Raw genomic sequence first — 20,719 nt, forward strand, 5'->3', positions numbered from 1 at the left:
ACATTTAGTTGCATGCTGTATATTAATAACTGAACACCGCGCCGCTAATTAGTTCTAAGTTCTAACGTCATGTTGTAACGTCATATATGAATGATTCATTTATTGGATTTCCGGTGTTGAGAGCAGTAGAAAGTAATATGGAAACCAAATTAGAACTACAGTAGAACATGCTCAATTTTTAACCACAGACTGTTTCACACTACAGTCGGGTTAGGATTGTGTTTCTTATTAAAACTGGCGGATCAATACAGTTGAAGACCTTATCATGCATCATCGAAATGCATTAGAAAGTGGCAATTGTTCCAATATCGAGCACGTGTCTGGCGCGATTACCGGTTAGTGCCGAGAACCTGCCCACGTGCCTAGGTCGTGTCACGGCCCGGGGTGGGCCATATGATCACTCAGTGCGCGCCGACCGAGCCGGCCGGGCCGATCGGAGGGCTGTGCGCAGCCAGCGCCTCTGGTGGCCAGATCGCGCACTGCCCCCGATCAGGCAGCGGTCCGGAGATCGAGGACCTGCTAGTGGGCTGAGTGCGCGGACAGTGGACGGAGTCGCCGGAGACGAGGTAGGTTCAATGACGCGCCGACACTCATCACCGACATCATGGGTCACTTTTTGCCCTTGGTAGCTACGCACCTCGAACAGTGGCAAGCTCTATTTCCGCTCCGAAACATGACGAGTTGCATTTAATTTTGCAAGGGCATTCTTGCACCCATTCATTTATGCCTTCTGCAAGATTTGATGTGCAGACAGATTTATGGAAACGTAGGTAAGAAGCTAATGGACACTCCCCGTGCGACAAATCCAGGCTTACGGTTTTGACCGGAAAATCTGTTAAAAAGCCGCCAGGAGCCAGCGGTGGAATGGGGACATGCTTTGACCGTCTTGTTCTAACATACAAATTGGCAATTATTCATAGTTTAAGAGCAGCAGGTTTCTTCTAAGTGTTTTTCAGCCTCACTCAAGATTGCAACAGGAATTTATAGCTTTTTTATTCATCAATAAAACATTTACGCTCGGAAAGGTCAGCCAGCAAACTTACTTGAAATTAGGGTTCAATTATCCGGCGGCGACTGATTTAAAACAATCGCAACGCTACTGTTAGATCATTCATCCTTCAGTTAACTGATCATGGTTTACACCTCGGAAGTATCAGGCTCACCATTTTGATTTGCAAACACCATTTTATGCTGTTTTCAAAATATCTTCCTATACGTTTATGCTTCACCGCCCGAGGCTGGGCTACATACATAGCTGTTTACTATATTCTATTTTATTTTTATTATTTGCTTGGCTTGTATCCCAAAGCATCATATCATTCGGTACTGAGAATTCAAATTCCAAACGCTCATTATACTAAGGGTTCATTATATTCGTTTATTATACTAAGCGTTCATGGCAATATTTTTTGGCAGCTCTGTCGTGGATATTCCTTTCAATTTGTCTAAGAAATTCAAGTGGATTATTTCCTTAATTGATACTCATTTACCTTTAACTTAAGCCACAACGGGGTCAGAGGTTTTTACCAAATAGGACATGCCTATGTTACTTTCTAAGGATATTTTGGCTAGTGGTAAATATGGAAAATATCTTCCAACCCATAAACTATGAAATTCAACATATTTTCCCCTTTTTGCGAAAGCACCTCGAGGAAAATGGCCTTTGAACCTTTCGCAAGGAAAAAACTGAGAAATAAATTTAGCTTTCCTGACCCCAAACAGAAGCATGCAGCATGCAGTCGTTATAGCTTATTGACCGATGTGTATACTGGATATAGTTTTGTGACAATGCAAAATGAATTATCTGCATATTCTTTGTTCTAATTAATGGTATACCTGCCTTATGCAGTTTTATCTTACTATCTACATAAGAGACAGAGTACACATGCATACGGAAATTGTTTGTTATCACATTTTGTAACAACAAACCGTCAGGAAAGCTTTGCCTTTTTAGAAGAAAAATGTTTAAAGACAAGCTAAAAAATATATAGTTCATTTTTTAAGTTCTACCGTCACTAAACGTCTCTGTGAACACAGCACGAGATTTGTGAGATGAATTACTTAGAAAACTGGCTAGCGCTCATCTCTTTTCACAGATGATCAGGTTGATCATTTTTTTTTTTACTTCCTATCACCGATACATAATGAGTTTAATCTACATTTACAATTCCAAAGTTATACTCGACTTGTCGGGAATTATAAGTGAACTCATCAATCAATCGAACGGTGTTACTCTGTTGGTGTTCAGAGCACATTTTGAAAACATTATTTAGCTCTTCAATACAATGTGCATCAACCAGTTTTCTCAGTCATTTTCTCAGAAAATATCGTGCAGTTGTTTACAGTGAGGGTCGAACTTAAGAAAAACGAGCTAAAGTTACATGCGTTGAACATGTATTTCAACCTTTCAAAAAGAACATATTGCCTGGATTGTGTGTATCCGATAGCTTTAAGACAAAATCAATTAATCCAGCTGCACAAAGTTATTCAGGTACTAACCCTCCTTCTCAATGTTCAGTTTTTTTCATACCAATTATTAAAAATGGCAATCATATCAGACCTCTCACAGCAAGAAAAAATGCTCGAAAATTCAGCTTATCGCTTCCAGTAAGTTCGCTCAATATATACCTAACTATGAAACACAATATGACGTGTTGCTATCTGAGATAATTTTGTATGGTTCAGCAGAACAAATGCGTGACAATAAGTAAGCACAAAACACAGCATCCGTACAAGAAAGGATCCAATACGCACGGCCTCAGCGTAACGTGGTTTCAAGTGAGAGTGACATGGGTTTTGCAGCAGGATATTAAAAGAGCGGTAATGAACATTAGAAGAAGAATCCTTTCCGGACATGAAGTGACACTGTAGGCCATTGAGGGCAAAGCAGAACCAGTCAGGCCGGCCGCTTTCTACAGGTTATATAACCCGGGTCATAGATAATCTTGATCTTGCGCACCGTTTTGGCCCACTGCTATAGTAGACTTGGGCCTTAGCTCTCACTTTAAGGTAACGTGATATTTCGAGTGTTATTCTTGTCTCTTTAATAGCCTGTCAGGCACTCGTGAAATACTATTTATACAGCAGCGAGCTTGCTGTTTCGTGAGTTGACGCCTAAGTCCATTGTAAAATCATCTCGCGCGACAATGGCGCTATAGGAAGTGCAACATTGAGTATCGAGGCACTAAATGGTTTTACGACTTTGTTTATCTATGCAGACAAAGTGTCTTCGAGAAAGAAGTTGAGCAAACAGGGCCAGTCCCGTCAAACATCAGTCAAAAATGATATGAAAATTTATAAGACTGCCAGACATTCACGCCCGGAGTTCAAACCTGGCGACTATGGAAATGCTGATAGGGCAAATCACGTTGGCTACAGACTCATTTGATGTGAATTCATCAGACTTACTAACACTATCCCGTTTTGATGGTGCATTTCGTATGCGACATTTATTGCGTACAGTATCGGTGGAACACCTTCAATTAACGGGGGGGGGGGGGGCACTACCGACTTTTGGTCTCATTCTTTCCATGCAACGCCATAGGGCTTATGTTAAAATGCCAAAATCAAAGGGGGGCACGGTGCCCCGGTGCCTTCCCCGTTCCGCCGCCTATGATTGCGTAAGCATCACAGAAACGTTAACTTGCACAATGCAGTCACTGAACGCACATGAACCTCTAAGTCCTGTTCGAGCAATCAGCCGCCGCCAGCTTATGTAACTGACTGCTAACTCTGGATCGCATGAGTCGCCGCTGCACTGATGAGTCGACATAGCCGGCGCAGTGTGCACGCACTCCAACATTTGACCAAATGATCGGTTTGTTCCTATAAGGGAAACACTCGATACATAGGTCACTGAACAGTGGAGAACGGTTGCCAAGAGTCATTCCGATAAGTCATTGACGATAATGGTAGTAAATCTGGCCAGTCATGTCATCAAAGGCTTGCAGAGCGGTGCCGCCTGTCTGAGGGTTACCGGCGCGGCGGCCCGGTGAGGCCAGGGGAGGGGTGGCGGCGCCACGGACGGCTCTGCCGGCCGGCCGACTGGCTCCGCCCCTCCCACTGGCTCCCCCCCCCCCCCTTCACCTGTCCACCGTGACCGCCCGGCGCAGGGACGGTGAGAGCCCCCGGCGCGCGCGGCGACACCTCCAGCGGCGGCCGGAGCTCAGCCGCTGCCTGTCGGCCCCACAGAGGGCGGATAGGGTGCCGGTGGAATTCCCATGTTGTCAATCGCGAGGTTGCCTCCACACGTTTCAATGAAATGAAAACAGGCGGCGGCGTGGGCGGCAAGCGCTGCGCTAGCTTTGGTAAACGGAGTGTGCTTGCAGCTTCACAAGTTATTTGACAGAACCACTCCCATAGAGCATAAGCTTTTTTACCGAGTTGAGTTACGTAAGATCTGTACCATTTCTCAATTAATGCAATCACTTCCGTAATGGACCCTTGGCTACAATCCAAGCCACTGGCGGATCCAGACTTGCGTTTTGGGGGGGGCCAACTCCTGCAAGTAACCAAACCTAGGGTACCCCCAAATCCTGTTTTCTCATCGGATTTAGGCCACTTATTTTTTCGTCACAGCCCTGAAACGATATTTTTTTTTAACTAAAAATAAAAAATAGAAATGGTAGCCCACCCAACCCGAGCCTAAATATTACTTTGAAAACACTTCAAATTGCTTTTGTCGACCAATTAGCCCGCTCCGGGTCGGTGCGTGGCGCAGCCTTCGCGGGCTGGGAGGTGTCGGTTGGACCCCCTGCCGTTCGGCCCCTGATTAAAGGGACTATCCCACCTTTAACATGGGGTTTGAGTTGAGATAGCCAAGTTTGCGGCGAGGTTCAGAAACCACTATCTATCTAGGTTGCAACCCCCGCGGCCTCTTGGTGTTGAAGAAATTCGTTCCCTTCATTTGAAAATGGGCCTTGCACAAGGCCCTATCTTCAACATGGAGCGACCGTTAGTGTGACGTCACCTCGTTTAGTCATTCTGATTTAAATGGGTTTGTTCGTTGAAAAATCGCTTAAAACTTGGTCTGAACTTTGTTGTGGTGCCTACAGAGTAAAAAGAATCAGCTTTATGACAGTAATGTGGCCTGGGGAAGGAGGTAATTTTGGGCTGTGACGTCACATATTTGAAAGTTTGTGTTTGGAATATGGGAAGCCTAAGATGTTTAATGAAAAATAAATGCCAGAACCGTGTTCCTGGTCATCCAATCTATAAGGTCGGGCACAATTTAACTGGTTTAACAACATTTTAGAAGGTGGGATAGTCCCTTTAAGCTAGAGCTCGCGGAAAAAAAACAGGCGTGTTGCCCGTGAGTGACGAGACGAAGCCGATGATACCCGATTTTAAGGTCCTTGGTCATTGGTTGACCTTCCAGGGCGGTGTTTCACGGTCGTGCTGACAGCCGCTGACAGCGCATTCCGCGAGCTAAGGTCAGCCTTCGGTAGTGTTGTGGGTATAGGCTTGTTGATGTCTCCATTGAAACCAAAAGTGCCATCAGCGCTGGCAGCGGCTGGCAGCGTGCCGTGAAACACCGCCCAGGTCAGGTCACAGACCCAAAAGACGGGAAAATCAGGACCTGTCAGAACCTCCTAAAGTAAGGCTGTAATACGTTTTTTTTTTGTGCTGATCACAAATTTCATGTTAGTCAGTGGCGGCGGAAGGTATTCTAGGATAGGGGTGCAAACGATATTGAAGCGCCCCTTCCCGCTGGGCGCCCCTTACCATATACACGGTTGTAGTAACACAAACAGTGAAGAGACTATTTCTTAATGAAACATCATTCGGCGCTAAAAAAAAAAACACTCATTTAAATTGCGTTTAAGTTGCATCCGTCCTCCCGGCAAGTTGGTTAGAGCTGCGAAATTTCGATCGTTAGAACCCGGTTTCTAATCGCTCCGACGCGACGCAATGATACCCGAGACTCTATGCCGAGACTAACCCCGCGTTCGATGTCTCTCGGACGGCGAAGATTCTACGCCGTCCGGCCAATCACGTTTCATAACCGCAGCCGAGCCCCCGCTGACCTTGGACGTTATTGGCCGGACGGCAAAGAATCTTTGCCGTCCGGGAGACATCGAACGCCGCCTAAGAGACTTCTAGTTACTGCTAACGTGAAGTGAATAGGCTGAGGTTTATGGTGGGAGTAGCAGGTTTGTGACGCCCCAGTGAAATAAATGCCGCCTTTCAACACCGATAGGAGCCCGAAATGAATGAATACAGGCAATCAACGCTGGTAGGTGTCCCAGCGAAATGAATGCATCTATTACCACCCAGAGGTGCCCCCATTTCAAACTAATACGACGGCGACGCCTCCACACCGATAGGGGCCCATCCCAGGGGAACGGAATAAATGCCGCCCCCTCATTGCCGGGCGCCCCAGGAGAATGAATGTTATACATCAACACCAATATGCCACCCAGTGAAATGAATTATGAATGTCGCCTTTCGACGCCGGTAGGTGCCCCAGACACCAGTGGATTTACTGCCGCCTTACAACACCGATAGGCACCTCAGTGAAGCGAATGCCGGCCTATACCACCGATAAGCGCCCCGGATGAATAAATACCACCCGTCAACGCCGATAGGCGCCTCAGTGAAATTAATGCCGCCCCGATCTCCGATAGGCGCCCCAGGTGATACATGTCGCCCATCAACACCAACGGGCGCCCCATTGAAATGAATACCGCCCTTCAACACTGGCAGACGCCCCAGTGGAATAAATGCCGCCCCACAATGCCGATGGCCGTCCCTGCACTGGAAAATCAGTTTCGCCCCTATACAGGCGCCCATAGAAGTTTGCAGAGTGCTATTCCTGGTCATAATCATCTCCCCAGTAAAAAAAAAAAAACGCAAAATACGCCCTAGCACTAGGGGTGTAACCGCCCATACGGACAGTGCAATTTTACAGGCCCCAATCTCGGACCTCCCTTAACATTCATATGTTGTAAACGGCAAACCGCCCCCGATAAATGTTACACAAACTAATTTCCTCTCGCATATCGGCCATCAGGCGCCCCTTTTTGTCGCATGGAGCCTGCAACGCGATAAGCCCTCATATGTTCGTGTTGGCGTTCGGAGGCTATCGCCTTCAAAGACGTCTCCATACATGTTTCTTTTTCGTCCCACACACAGGCGCCCCTCTTTCGCATGCAGGCGCCCCTCTTCCGCATGGCGCGCTTCTCGAGTGGCTGCGCCCTCCTAGCCTTTATCGCCTGGCAAGATTATATTCGACAGGGTCGGCAGCATCTGCCTTTGTTTCAGATAAGGATGCCCTCCACTCTTCAGCATATCAAAAGATACTTTTCCCACGTCATTGCCACCCTCTTCGTGTCACAAGTGCCTTTATCAGTTGCGGTGTCGCACTGCTCAGCTTTATGGCTGCCGCACCTCTTAACTTCCTGCCTCCTCTACAGATTTTCGAGGCGCCCCTTTCCATAGCTTTAGGGTGCAGCTGCCCCCCTTGCCCCCCTGCTTCCGCCGCCACTGATGTTAGTTTGGATCATAGATAATGTCTTCATGCGTTTAGACCATGTCGGGGCAGGTCAGGTCAGATCAACCAGTAGGAGTACTTATGGGCGTCCGCTGACTCCGTATAGCAGGTGTCCACTACCACTGGCAGCTACGTAACATGATACGAAGGCATCAAAACTACTTCGTAAATGTTCAAATGGTTGCAAAATGCTAAATTCAAAATCAGCTAAACGAAACTATCCTAGAAACATGTTAAACACGGAAAAGTGCACCGAGGTCATCAAAGGTCAATGACCTGACTTGACCGTAAGGTGACATTGGCATCCGCCCTAATGCGTGGGAGCAACATCATATCACATGTTTGAGCGTTTTAAACCACGAAAAGACTATAAAAGCGCGGATAATGTGAGCCGACATACGCCGAATCGCTATTCCGGCCAAACATGGCCTCCAACATGACCAAACAGTCTCGAGAAATAGGCCACAAGTCAAAGTTCACTTGGGTCAGGGTCATGAAATTTTCAGACTTTGTCACCATGAGGGTACTAAAGTTTCGTCGCGATCGGCTTCATGATACCTTACACGATAACTTCACACGTCGATCGAGAGTTAAAGGGATTATCCCACCTTTAACATGGGGTTTGAGTTGAGATAGCCAAGTTTGCGGCGAGGTTCAGAAACCACTATCTATCTAGGTTGCAACCCCCGCGGCCTCTTGGTGTTGAAGAAATTCGTTCCCTTCATTTGAAAATGGGCCTTGTACAAGGCCCTATCTTCAACATGGAGCGACCGTTAGTGTGACGTCACCTCGTTTAGTCATTCTGATTTAAATGGGTTTGTTCGTTGACAAATCGCTTAAAACCTGGTCTGAACTTTGTTGTGGTGCCTACAGAGTAAAAAGAATCAGCTTTATGACAGTAATGTGGCCTGGGGAAGGAGGTAATTTTGGGCTGTGACGTCACATATTTGAAAGTTTGTGTTTGGAATATGGGAAGCTTAAGATGTTTAATGAAAAATAAATGCCAGAACCGTGTTCCTGGTCATCCAATCTATAAAGTCGGGCACAATTTAACTGGTTTTAACAACATTTTAGAAGGTGGGATAGTCCCTTTAAAGCATGGATGAAGGAGAACCAGGGGATGAAGGTTCTTTCATCCATGGTTAAAGTGTGCAATAAGAACTTCTTGGGTGAAGACAAGACCAACACTTTTATCAAGCTCACAGATTTTTAATGATACGGTATTTTCTCTCTACCTACTACGCCCTTCTCACATTCATTTTTCTTAAGTGTTTTTGGGGACAAAAAATATATGTTGTTCCCCTTTCAGGCTTGGGGGCATGACCCCGTGGCCCCCCTGGATCCGCTAGGCCGAAACTAACTAGGTCGTTTTCAAACGGTCTGATATTTCAGGTCATAGTTTGCAAACGGCCGGTGTTTTCAGGTAGTTTCATATGGCCTGACTGGGCCAGGCCGTTTGCAAACGGACCGAATTTTCGTACGGCCTGTAACATATATTCAGATTTCGACATCTGTCGTAGCATCAAATGCTGATGTGGCGCACTCAAAAGCCGGAATTGGTCCTTGGATGCCGTAAGGACCCTTTTAAGAAATAAGTGACCCGACTGACCCTTAGAGATTGGCCTGAGCTGTGACCGAAATAAGTCTTTTACCGTTTCGCAGGAAGGGACAAAAAGGTCCCTCATATGCTTCTTGTACAATTACGAAACAAAACAAGTTTTTTTTTCAACGAAAACTCAGTGAGTTTTCCTAAAAAATTTATTGCGCATATTCCGTGAATGAAAAGTTGCCGGGTCATGTCAGGTCAGGCTGCCACAGCAAGTTTGTTAACTTGACAGCTCAATCGATATTTATGCAATAAGACCTTCTCGGGTGACGATAAGACATGACGACACTTTATGAAAGAAGCTAGTAAACCCGGTAGTTTCTCCATAGGCGCGGGAACCGGGGGGAGGGGGCAGTGGTGGCAGCTTGCCCCCCCCCCCCCCCCAACTCTGGGGCCGTGCGGGCGGTGCCCCCACAACTTTCAGACAGAATACCGCTCCTTTTTGCAAATGTTTTCTTTTTTTTTTTTGAAAAAGCCAAGGGATGAAAAATAAGTGGCCTAAAACCGGCGAGAAAACTATATTTGGGGGATCCTAGGTTGATCTCTATCATGGTGTGACCTCCCCCCCCCCGTCTAAAAGTAGTTCCCGCGCCCCTGGGTTTCTCTACGCTATTGAATCACGCTGCTGATTCTAGTAAGTATCTACTACACAACCTTCTCACATTAATTTTTCTTCGAGCGTTTTGGGGGGCCAAAAGATATGTTGGCCCCCTCTTTTAGGCTTTTTGGGCCCATGGCCCCGGTGGCCCCCTTGAATCCGCCAGTGGGGGCGGTGCCCCCACAACTTTAAAACGGAATACCGTCCTTTTTTGCAACTGTTTCTTTTTTTTTGTTGAAAAAGCCAAGGGATGAAAAATAAGTGGCCTAAAACCGGTGAGAAAACTAGATTTGGGGGGACCCTAGGTTGATCTCTATTATGGTGTGCTCCCCCAGTCTGAAAGTAGTTCCCGCGCCCCTGACTTTCTCTACGCTATTGAATCACGCTGCTGATTCTAGTAGGTATCTACTACGCAACCTTCTCACATTAATTTTTCTCCAAGCGTTTTGGGGGGGCCAAAAGATATGTTGGCCCCCCCTTTCAGGCTTTTGGGGGGGGGCCATGGCCCCGGTGGCCCCCCCCCCTGGATCCGCCAGTGATCCAAGCACTAAGTTCTGCAAGTTTTAAGTCATCGGATCCATTGTTCTCCACAACACCCGGCCTTATCTCGAGCTGCATCCGTCAATGAGTCGAACAGAATTATATAATGAAACTTCGGTGAGTGTCTCGAATGAGCAGCTTTATTGAAGAACACACCTGCTATCATAACGCCTAAAGCTCATCACGTGCACTCATCAGACGGTCTTCACATGCGCGATTGGATTTTATGGCAACATTTCTGACACGATATTGCAAACTTTATGCCTCCTTGTTTGTCATTAGGCTTTGCTGCAGCATATGAAAAAGCTTACATCGCTGCCTGTTTGCTGCCAGCGTGTGTTGTTAGTGTACTGTTAACGCCAGACCCCTTGAGACCCTAATTTTTCGCGATTACTTTTAAATGCGTGAAGGAATTTCAACCAAGCTCAGGACATGGCCGTTTCAAGACAGGCCGAAACTTTTACAATTTAGATATTTTATCGCCATTTCAATATTTCAGGCACTTGTCATTGACTCGTAATGTTAAATTTCGAGCAAGATTTTCATCCGGTGTGTAGAGGCTATCACCAGTCAGCCTGTGATACGTTATGACGTCACAGCTAAGCCCCGCCTCTGTGGTCTTGGCCTGCGGCGGTTTCGGGCCGACGCGCGGTCACTCTCGCTGTGGCGGGGAGCGGGGACGGGCGACGGTCGAGCGGTGCCGAAAGCCGGCGGAGTTGTGCGTAGCGTCTTGGCTGACAGTGCCCAGAGAGCGACATGATGACTAAGGAGTCATAAATGCTCAATGCGCATTGCTTCTACAATGCTGATATGTTCGCTGATATATTTTTTCTTTTTTATAAGCTGCAAATGACGGGCAGATGGCATATAACTGACATAAGGTTAGGAAATATTCACCTGTATTTAAAGCCTATGGCGTTGCAGATAATGCGATAATGGGATGTCGGATGTCACCAAGTAGCTGCCGATTTGTACATCGCTATGCAACCATCGAACAACGCAATAATAAGTTAATTGCCTGAGCTTCACATCATACGGCTCGCTCGTATTTCAAACAGATACCCTACATCGAAAATCGTATTTGTTAGGAATCGTTAACGTTTGTTCGAAGCACGACTGAGTAGTAGGTTGAGGAGTGATGGTCCTCTTGGTCCTATATACAAGAGTCAACAAGAGCCTAACATTTACTTGACCGTCTGCTGCAATTGACTCATAGTACGTGAAGCGTCAGCGAAATTCATAGTCCTTCACAGATGGCAGGGGTGTCGTTTGTACAGAGGTCGCTGATGGGCACGGGTCAATGCCGCAGTCGTGGGCGGAGCCTAATGTCATATGACGTAGAAAGCCTCTATCCAGGATGGAAAAACAGTTAACATTACGAGTCAATGACAAGTGCCTGAAATATTGAAATGGCGATAAAATATCTAAATTGTAAAAGTTTCGGCCTGTCTTGAAACGGCCATGTCCTGAGCTTGGTTGAAATTCCTTCACGCATTTAAAAGTAATCGCGAAAAATTAGGGTCTCAAGGGGTCTGGCGTTAACAGTAGGTCACGTTAGCCTTCGCCCGAGTGGGGGTTTTTGGCCACACCTTCCAGTTTTTTGCGTGTGTAAAGAAAACCGCGGCGAGCAGCGCCGCGAAACTTGGTATAGCATATGATACATCAATTTCGCATCGTTTGTCAAATTAATTTTTGACCCCAGGTCACATGAGGTCAGGTCACCACTACCAGAAAGTTAAGTGGCCATGCCTAAAAAAAGTTGTGTGATTCATTCATTCATACAGCTTACAACCCAGAAGTTTGAAACTTGGGCTATTGCATGAGGAAATCAGTACCAACAATTTGTATATCTCCGAATTTTGATATCGGTGACCTAAGGTCAGGTAAAATGACCTGTATAATTCTGAACGATCTTATAGCGAACTATCTATTGCTTTTTCACCGCGTCCTTTTAGCTTGCTTACTTTCCGTGATAGCATGGTGCGGCCTAAAAGCCCCCCCCCCCCGACCCACCCCCACTACGGCGAAGTTGACTGAGAGGTCCACCTGGGCGCGGATTAGGTGCGCGGTACTACCAATCGTGGAACAAAACATTCAGCATGTGTGTTAACACACGTTTGTGCATTCATTGTGCACGCATAGCAGGATTTTTTTTTAGTCACCAGCATGTGTATTCAAACAGTCTGCACAGCGTTACGCATTGCGTTTTTTTTTCTTCCTCAAATTGAAGTAAGATAATTATCCTACACACACACCAGAAATTAGACGGATCAAATTGCTGATGAATTGACCGTGGGCACTGGGCAGGTTGGTGCCACCGTTGCAAGCAGCGGCTCGTTTTGGAAAGTCGCCGCATGAGCATAGCCACGAGATTATAAGAAACGAACTTTGGTACTTAACTTTGAAAACAGAGTTTTTAGGATCTTGCACTTCAAAAAATACGCTCTCTGTTTTTTTATTAATGTATCGATTCTGCTCTCATTGAATTAATTCATTCATTGTCATTTAATCACATTATTTAATGTCGTCTCGTCTTTTCGTACTCACATCATGCACCATTTCCTTTTATTATTTCACTTAAATGGTTTTCAGTGATATAAATGTATATCGTCATTCACTGCTTCGCCTAACATTTTCGGCCTTGCGGTTTATCGTTTTACCGTAACACTTATATTTGTACTTGCATTTACGTATTTTCGTCAGCTGACAGTCCACAACAGGGTGGCTATTACACGTTAATAGTCAGTGAATAAAACGGTTGCAGGAAAGTCAATATGGTTACACAATACACAATACACAAGTAAACGGCAAAACACAACAATCAGTTACCGCAACAACACACACCACCAACAAACACACACATATATACTCCAAATAAAATAAACGTTTCGCCGCCTGTTAAAAAGGTGCACTAGCTCGAATCGTGTCATGCCAGTTGCCACACAGGCATTTCTTAGAAGCGAGGCTGCTCGGTATGCAAACCCTCGCTGCCCGGCCGCAGTGCTGTTCTTGTCGCTGGCAGGCGCAGGTTACGCTCCTGCCTGCTGGAGTGATTACACTGCCTTGAATGGAGGACACTAACATGCAGCGAGCTCCTCAGGCTCGCCCAGGGCACGCACTCTCCGTGCCGAAACTGCAGTCTGCACGTCACACTTTGGCGCAGTGTGTGCACGTCGAGGTCGCTCCGCACGAGACACATGGGCTTACCTGCAGGTATACCGGCTCTATGGTGACAATATTCATGACTTTCAATAGCCCTTAGCCGTAAGCCGCGGGGCCGATCCCGTACACAGACAGATCATCTCATGCGCGATACGACCGGGCCCGAGGGACTTTGTGTCAAAATTGTTGCACTGTACTGTGACTGTACAATTGCTTGTGATAGGGTGAGTTTAAAAGCGATGTTGTGCGATGCCAAATTTTCGCGATATCTGGGAAATAAAAGCCTGACAAAGTTGTAAAACGGCCCATCAACGCAACCGGACGGGTTCAGGGTCGCGAATCGCGCTTTTTCCGCAATCTTAAGTGTTAAAAGACCACAATTAGGTTACACCATAACTCATCTTCTGCGTCTAATCAGCTGCAATGGTGAGGGCGACTTGCGTCGTTCCAGCTACCGCGCGGCCGGTAATGAGCGTGATATAACGGACGATATCGCGGCCGGGAGATGGTGGACCCTTTGCCAGGAACACAATGGATGGCAGGGCCGGTGAGGCGCCGCTGTCGAGATCTAAGCGCCCGCGCCGCCCGCGGCCGGCAGTTCCAGGCCAGTATGTACGTCTCTACCAGGCGCGTCTGGGGCCGGTCAGAGCCCTGAGGCAGGAGCCCGCGGACGGTGTGACGTCAGTGCCCGCGGCGCCCAAGCAGGTTCACCAGTCTCATCAACTTGCAACTGCACATAGTAGCCAACTAATGGCACTAAAGCCAGGTCCCAGCAGAAATGGCCAGAGAGGAGCCTGATGAAACCAGCCGGTCGCACGAGGCGTCCAGGGTCGCCGGTGACTTGCATGCGCTACGATAGGCGTCATCACAAGTGTATTCGCGGCCATTGGGGCGACGTAAGAAAAGAAGAAAACAACTGGCCCCAAGAACTTTAAATTATCAGTTAGCATGCACCTTTTCCTTGATGTGTAGAGAATTTACCATTATTTGTTACAAAAAATTGCATTTAAAATCTTCCATTTATGCTTTTTTCATCGTTTGCACAATATGTTCTTTTACTAAGCTAGAAACACTAATTAGAAATAGTTCCCGCATCATCAAGAACAATAGGGAAGGCTTGAAGTGAATAAAATAATTTAAACGGTTTTGTAATCTATGTGAAGGCACTTCTAAAATTGCCTGTAGAAATATTGAAGGCAAAAGTTCAACCTTTTCACAAGACGGATGTCTATAAACCTATTTAACTTGTGACAACTCAGCCGGTATTTCGTCGCCTACAGCCCAGCTTTCCCTAGTGACCGATAGAGGCGCTGGTATCAATGTCCGCCCGTGCCGCCTAACGAAATCACCTGCTCACGCCGGTTACTATGCACTATTGCACCATGCAGCGTACGGTGACAGGCGTGCACGTTTCATTAGTTTTTCTACGTTTAAGCATCTGCGATTTATGCTTTAGGCTGCATGCTCATAGTGACATCTCGCCTAGCAGGAAGCAAAAAAAAAAATGTTTCTCAGCGTAAACAACGAATATAGATGCAGAAAAAAGCAGGGGACAAGCACAATACAATGCAAATTCAAAATGGAGAGCGATCGCCATTGGCCACGCTTTAACACTTTTGCAGGCAACTGAACTTATCTGTTGCTCTAGGACACGTATTTAAGTAGGGCACGTAACAGCAAAGCCCCACCTATTCACGCCGGAGTTTGCAACAAAATGGATGTATGTCCTGTGATCTAGTCCTGAAACGTGCATATTCTAATAAAAACAGCGAAACAGCCCGGCCCAAGTCACGCATGAAAAAAAAGGAAACCGCCAACCTATGTAGCTGACTTTTCTCTGATTCCAGTGACCCGGGAGTCGGCACGTCGACTCAGAATGGTGCGTCGCGATGACGGTGAACAGAGCGTGTCGCTGCTGGGCGGCCGCCGGTCACCGAGGGAGTACAGCGAGCACCAGGTCCGTCCGTCCGTCCGTCTGTCCGTCCGTCCGTCCGTCCGTCTGTCCGTCCGTCCGTCCGTCTGTCCGTCCGTCCGTCCGTCCGTCCGTCTGTCCGTCCGTCCGTCCGTCTGTGCGTCCGTCCGTCCGTCCGTCTGTGCGCCTGTCCGTCCGTACGTCTGTCCGTCCGCCCGTCCGTCTGTCCGTCTGACGTCTGTCCGTCTGTCCATCTGTCCATCTGTCCGTCCATATTTGTTTCCTTGTTCGTCTGCTGATTATCTTAGCCATCCCCATTCCTTATTGCTTATTAGGATCAGTTAAAGGGACTATCCCACCTCCTAAAATGTTGTTAAAACCAGTTAAATTGTGCCCGACTTTATAGATTGGATGACCAGGAACACGGTTCTGGCATTTATTTTTCATTAAACATCTTAGGCTTCCCATATTCCAAACACAAACTTTCAAATATGTGACGTCACAGCCCAAAATTGCCTCCTTCCCCAGGCCACATTACTGTCATAAAGCTGATTCTTTTTACTCTGTAGGCACCACAACAAAGTTCAGACCAAGTTTTAAGCGATTTTTCAACGAACAAACCCATTTAAATCAAAATGACTAAACGAGGTGACGTCACACTAACGGTCGCTCCATGTTGAAGATAGGGCCTTGTACAAGGCCCATTTTCAAATGAAGGGAACGAATTTCTTCAACACCAAGAGGCCGCGGGGGTTGCAACCTAGATAGATAGTGGTTTCTGAACCTCGCCGCAAACTTGGCTATCTCAACTCAAACCCCATGTTAAAGGTGGGATAGTCCCTTTAAGGTTGCTTAGTCCACTCAATAAAAGAGATGTTGAAATCAGGACTGAACTACAATATAAAATTCACTTCTTTTAATCAGTCTCCTTCGATGATAAGAGTGCAGTTATAAAAAACATCGTAATTTGTGGCACAAAAAGGCTCGTTTGGCAGCGAGATCTGTGAACGCCTTCACACGCCTGTCGCGTGTCGGACCAGCGCGCTCTCGCTGTCCACTGTCCAGTGTCCACGTTCGTATCTATCTGAGCTGGTCGCTGTCTCCCTCTCCCTCGTTCCAAGCGATAGCCAGTAGTGGTTGGACTGATCAGTCTCGGCGAGCGGCCGTAGGTATTCTAACGAGCGCGCCGCGCGCCGGGTGATGGTCCCGGCGTGTCTGAGCGGCGACCCTCAGTGAACCCTCCCCCGACCTGATCTCGGCGGGCGTGTGACGAACGGGCGCCGCCGTCTGCCGCAGCGTCTGCTGGAGACGGAGCTGAGCCGCGAGTCGGCCGGCTACGGCGCCGTGAAGCCACTGTCGCCACTGCCCACCGGCGGCGTCACGCTCACATGGCACGATGTAAACGTCTACGTGCCCGACAAGAAGAACAGCAGCGTCTTCAGCAGCTGCCAGTCGGAGGCGCCCAAACTGAAACGGGTGCTCAACAATGGTGAGTACGGGCGTGCTCTGCCACACCTCTGCTTGAAAACGCTTCTGATATTCAACTTTGTGTGTACTGTCCATGAGATTAAAATCCTCTATCTACATGCCTACCTGTGATTCAGTTAGCTCTTGTAAATGTTGACTTAAGCCCGAACCTCATATCAACCTACTTTCTGTTCGCATTTATCCTCCGTGCAGTATATTGTTCTACGTTACCCCGGTCGTGACCTCCGCCCTGCTGTGTGCCTTGCGGCAGTGTACGGCGCCGTGCTGGCCGGTAACCTGGTGGCCGTCATGGGATCCAGGTGAGTCCGATAGCGAGCCGCGCACTGCGGTCTCGGCTGGCCCGGCCCGCGCCGGCTGGACGCCGGGCTGGGTGGGACCCCCGCCGGGGTGTGGGTCAGCTGTAGCCGGCGTGCGGTCCGGACTTCCCGCACACAGATCGAATATCGGTGGGGACGGGACACCTGATATCGGTCACGCGCTGCGCTTCCTTCCCGGCCCCGCCGGAGGGAGGGTCTGAACATCATGGCAAGGTTTATAGAGATAGTATATCAATGGAACAACCAGTTCGTGACAGGAGAAAGACGTTTAAAAAATGAATCCACGAGTCAAGTGCTGATTCCCACACGTCAAAGTAGGCTCCGTTCTGAGGCCCGATAATAAATAGTTTGATTGTGTTGAAATGTGATTGATTGATGGGCATACAGGCGATCAATTTCCATATGTCAAACTAGGGTATCACTGCACGTGCGCACGTGCATAACCTGTTAATATGTCAGCAACGGCTGGACTGCAATCACGCTAACGCGTGGCATGCCGTTAGGAACCGGTAAGGTGGGTGGTTTCAATCAGTTAATGAAGACTCAACACTACTGGCTCACACGTTGAAGCTCCACTTCTGCGTTTGTGCAAGCTATGGTGCAAGATACGTAGACCTCTATTTCGACGACTTTGAACTTACAGTTATCGGGCATACTCAGCGTTTTATGAAAGCAGGTTGTTGGGCAGATAAATTGATGAAAGGCTGCTGAAGGCTTTCGGAAAAAAAACATCGTGGGATAAAGGGCAATCGGTGACATCTACCCCGCAGCGTGCGAAGCTAATAAGAAGTGCATTTTTCCTTGCGTAGAAATACATCAGAAGATAATATTCAGCTGCTCAGAGCGCATAAGGAAGCAGGCTCTGCTGCTTCAATGTTTTTTATTGGGAGAAGTTTTTGGGAAGCATGCTCCCTGCAGCGTCCAATGTCACATTCTGGAACTCCCGTGAAACGAAGAAAAATTCACACAAAAAGAAGGCACAGGCTTGTAGTGAAATTGAGAAAATTAAATGAGTCGATCAGTAGAAAGGTAAACATAAGATAAGATTCAATGTCGTTTGACGTTGAGGTAACCAGAACCGTAGGTAATCATTCCTAAACAAATAAACAGATTCAAATTCAAAATGGCTTTTCTATCGACATTATAATTCACTGGCATCAAATTCATCATATTGAGGAGGAAAGTGCTGTTTTGCCGTTTTTCAGCGACCATCTCCTGACGGATATTACCGACAAGCACAACGGTCAGGCACGAGCGCCAGCCCGCCAATCACCCCTTCCCCATCAATTTAGAAATAGCAAGCATTTCTGCTGGACGCTTTTCAAATCACTAACCCGCTATCGAGCCACAATTAACCAGACTTATCAGCATATTGCTTTGGTTTGCGGTTATCATGCCAGGCCATGCACATGGAAGTAAATGGCCGTAAATCGTCAATCCCTTTTTGTTGACCATGCTCATCGTTGCATGCCGTGCCCCTGCCATCGGGCATAGTTGGAAACTCTGACTAATATTTGTACATGATCACCTGCGGTAGGCTTCCCTCTGATGGTAACTATGCCGCCAACTGTCAAGACGGCCGTAATAAATCAAATGCTTTGTTTTGCTGCAATGTCCGGGGGTCATTAAGTACACTAGTTGTTTGGACGTCAATACTGTTCTCTGAATACCAATTAATTCGTGACATGCTCAATTCATCAATCACATTTTATTTATATGCGTATTTATCTTATATTTTCGTACACTAGAGAACGTACCGATGCAACAGATATTCTACTTTTAGGCAGTCGGAAAAGGTAAAAGTCGCATATCTAGCAGTCCGTAAGCTCTGGAGAAGACCATTTATCATGAAAAATATCCTTGATGTGCAACTGTAATGCTGGTCAAAAGCTTTTGAACACCTGACCTCTACTCGATATGTCGAGGAAAAAAAGCAGAAGCATTCCAACATACACTGTCATAGCCATCACTATACGCTGGTCTTGTGAACATTAAAAAAGTGGTCTAAGGCACAACAATTATTTATACACATTGCACGGTGCACAAGCCCGCATTGTGCATACTGAAGTACCTACACGCTAAGAGCATCTCTCTCAAAGCTATCAAGAAAGCTAAGCTACCTCCTGTCTGTCTGTCTGCAATGACTGAAAACGCGTGCAAAGTGCTCCAAAGGCATCTCAGCTCCGTTCTTTCCAACGTTGGCGCCATAGGGCAATAGGACGTGGAAGAGAAGAATACCCAGCGGCCAGCGATGCGATAATTAAACAACGGAGCACAACGATCACGAGATGGCCGCACGAAACATCTTCCATCTTCACTGCATTATAATCTCATCAACCCGTAGTAGCGTCCGGTAGCGTGCAATGATGCAACGCAGCCGCCGGCAAAAATGACGGGAAATCCCCGACCACTCTGGCGGGCCTTTTCATTCATAATTGGTATAATATTAACTCAATGATTAAATCTATCAATTACATATACAGCCAAAATTTTGCTGTCGTGTCGATTTTTTTTGATATTTCCGATTTCGCATGTTGTGTACGAATTTCAATACCAATGGGATCTATTTTCATTTTCTTTATGACTATGCGATACAGTTCTTACACAGGTACGCATTAAAAAAAAAAAATCCATCTCCCTCGTCTCATTGCGTTGAGTTATTAAACGTCATAATGATATTTAATGTGCCATAATGTCACTTACATAGTATAATTAAACTCAGTAATAATGTAATGTGCCGTATTGTCACTCATCATAGTGTGCAATTCAACTCAATAATAATGTTAGATTAACCCTCGCCGGGCCAGGGGGGTTGATGCACACCCCCTAAGGTTTTCGCAAATAGCGTAAAAACGGCGACGCGTAGCGCCACCAAATTTGGCATACTCCTTATGCGCGAGACAGTGCGAATACGTACTTGTTGTGTTCACCAGATGTTATTAAGCTGGTTTTCTTCTTGACACAGAACGTTGAAATAAAAGTCAGCGAAGTACTTTTATTGCGTTCCTTATGGGCAATTTTTCATCTTAAAACCTTTAACCCGGCAGTTGCTGGGGTATTTCGCCACCCACCGTTTGCTGGGGGGGGGGGGGCGTTAAACGCCCCCAGCCGATAACTCGAGAACCAATAGGCGCAGCGAAACGCACGAGGCGGCAAACGAAAGAACGCGACGAGACGCGTCAGATGAGTACTTTAAAGTTGAATTTTGAGGTCACAGGTCGGGTCAAGGTCAGGTCAAACACCTGAAATCGGGCTTCCAGTAGCATGGACTTCAGGACTTCGCAATGGGCGGCTCTCGTCATAAACTCTGTCAAAACGGTGCACAATCCATCATATAAGGCCTACAAGAGTGTCAGCTTCATGTAGGGGTCAGTCAAGCATAGGTCAGGGTCAAGGTCAGGTCAACCGGGTAGGCACATGTCCCCGAAAATCAAAACTGATATTCGCAGCCTGTGACACATGTTTTATGGGTAATTTGGGGCGTAGAACACGATGGTGAAATTCATTTTGTCATATGTGTACGTGTTTGGCTCAAAAAGTTCAATTTAAGAAATGCATGTATCATGGTCGTGAAGTAGTCACGAGAAATTGCCAAGATTCAGTT

The 20,719-nt window shown here is 46.9% G+C and overlaps 1 protein-coding gene across 2 annotated transcripts in view; it reads left to right on the top strand.

Moving 5' to 3' along the window:
• The first annotated feature begins 389 nt into the window (after window positions 1-389).
• The window catches only part of LOC122368493 (protein scarlet-like), a 40,680-nt gene continuing 20,350 nt past the window's right edge, over window positions 390-20,719 (top strand). The window contains exons 1-4 of one of the 2 annotated variants that reach the window (XM_043342470.1): window positions 390-566; window positions 15,246-15,355; window positions 16,607-16,799; window positions 17,049-17,097. In XM_043342470.1, coding sequence (XP_043198405.1) covers window positions 15,275-15,355; window positions 16,607-16,799; window positions 17,049-17,097 — 323 coding nt within the window. In that variant the 5' untranslated portion in view covers window positions 390-566; window positions 15,246-15,274. The other variant, XM_043342469.1, reaches the window with a different exon arrangement.

The sequence above is a fragment of the Amphibalanus amphitrite genome, unplaced genomic scaffold (genome assembly GCF_019059575.1).
Source record: "Amphibalanus amphitrite isolate SeventyFive unplaced genomic scaffold, NRLGWU_Aamphi_draft 000951F_arrow, whole genome shotgun sequence".
In the NCBI taxonomy this organism is placed as follows: domain Eukaryota; kingdom Metazoa; phylum Arthropoda; class Thecostraca; order Balanomorpha; family Balanidae; genus Amphibalanus; species Amphibalanus amphitrite.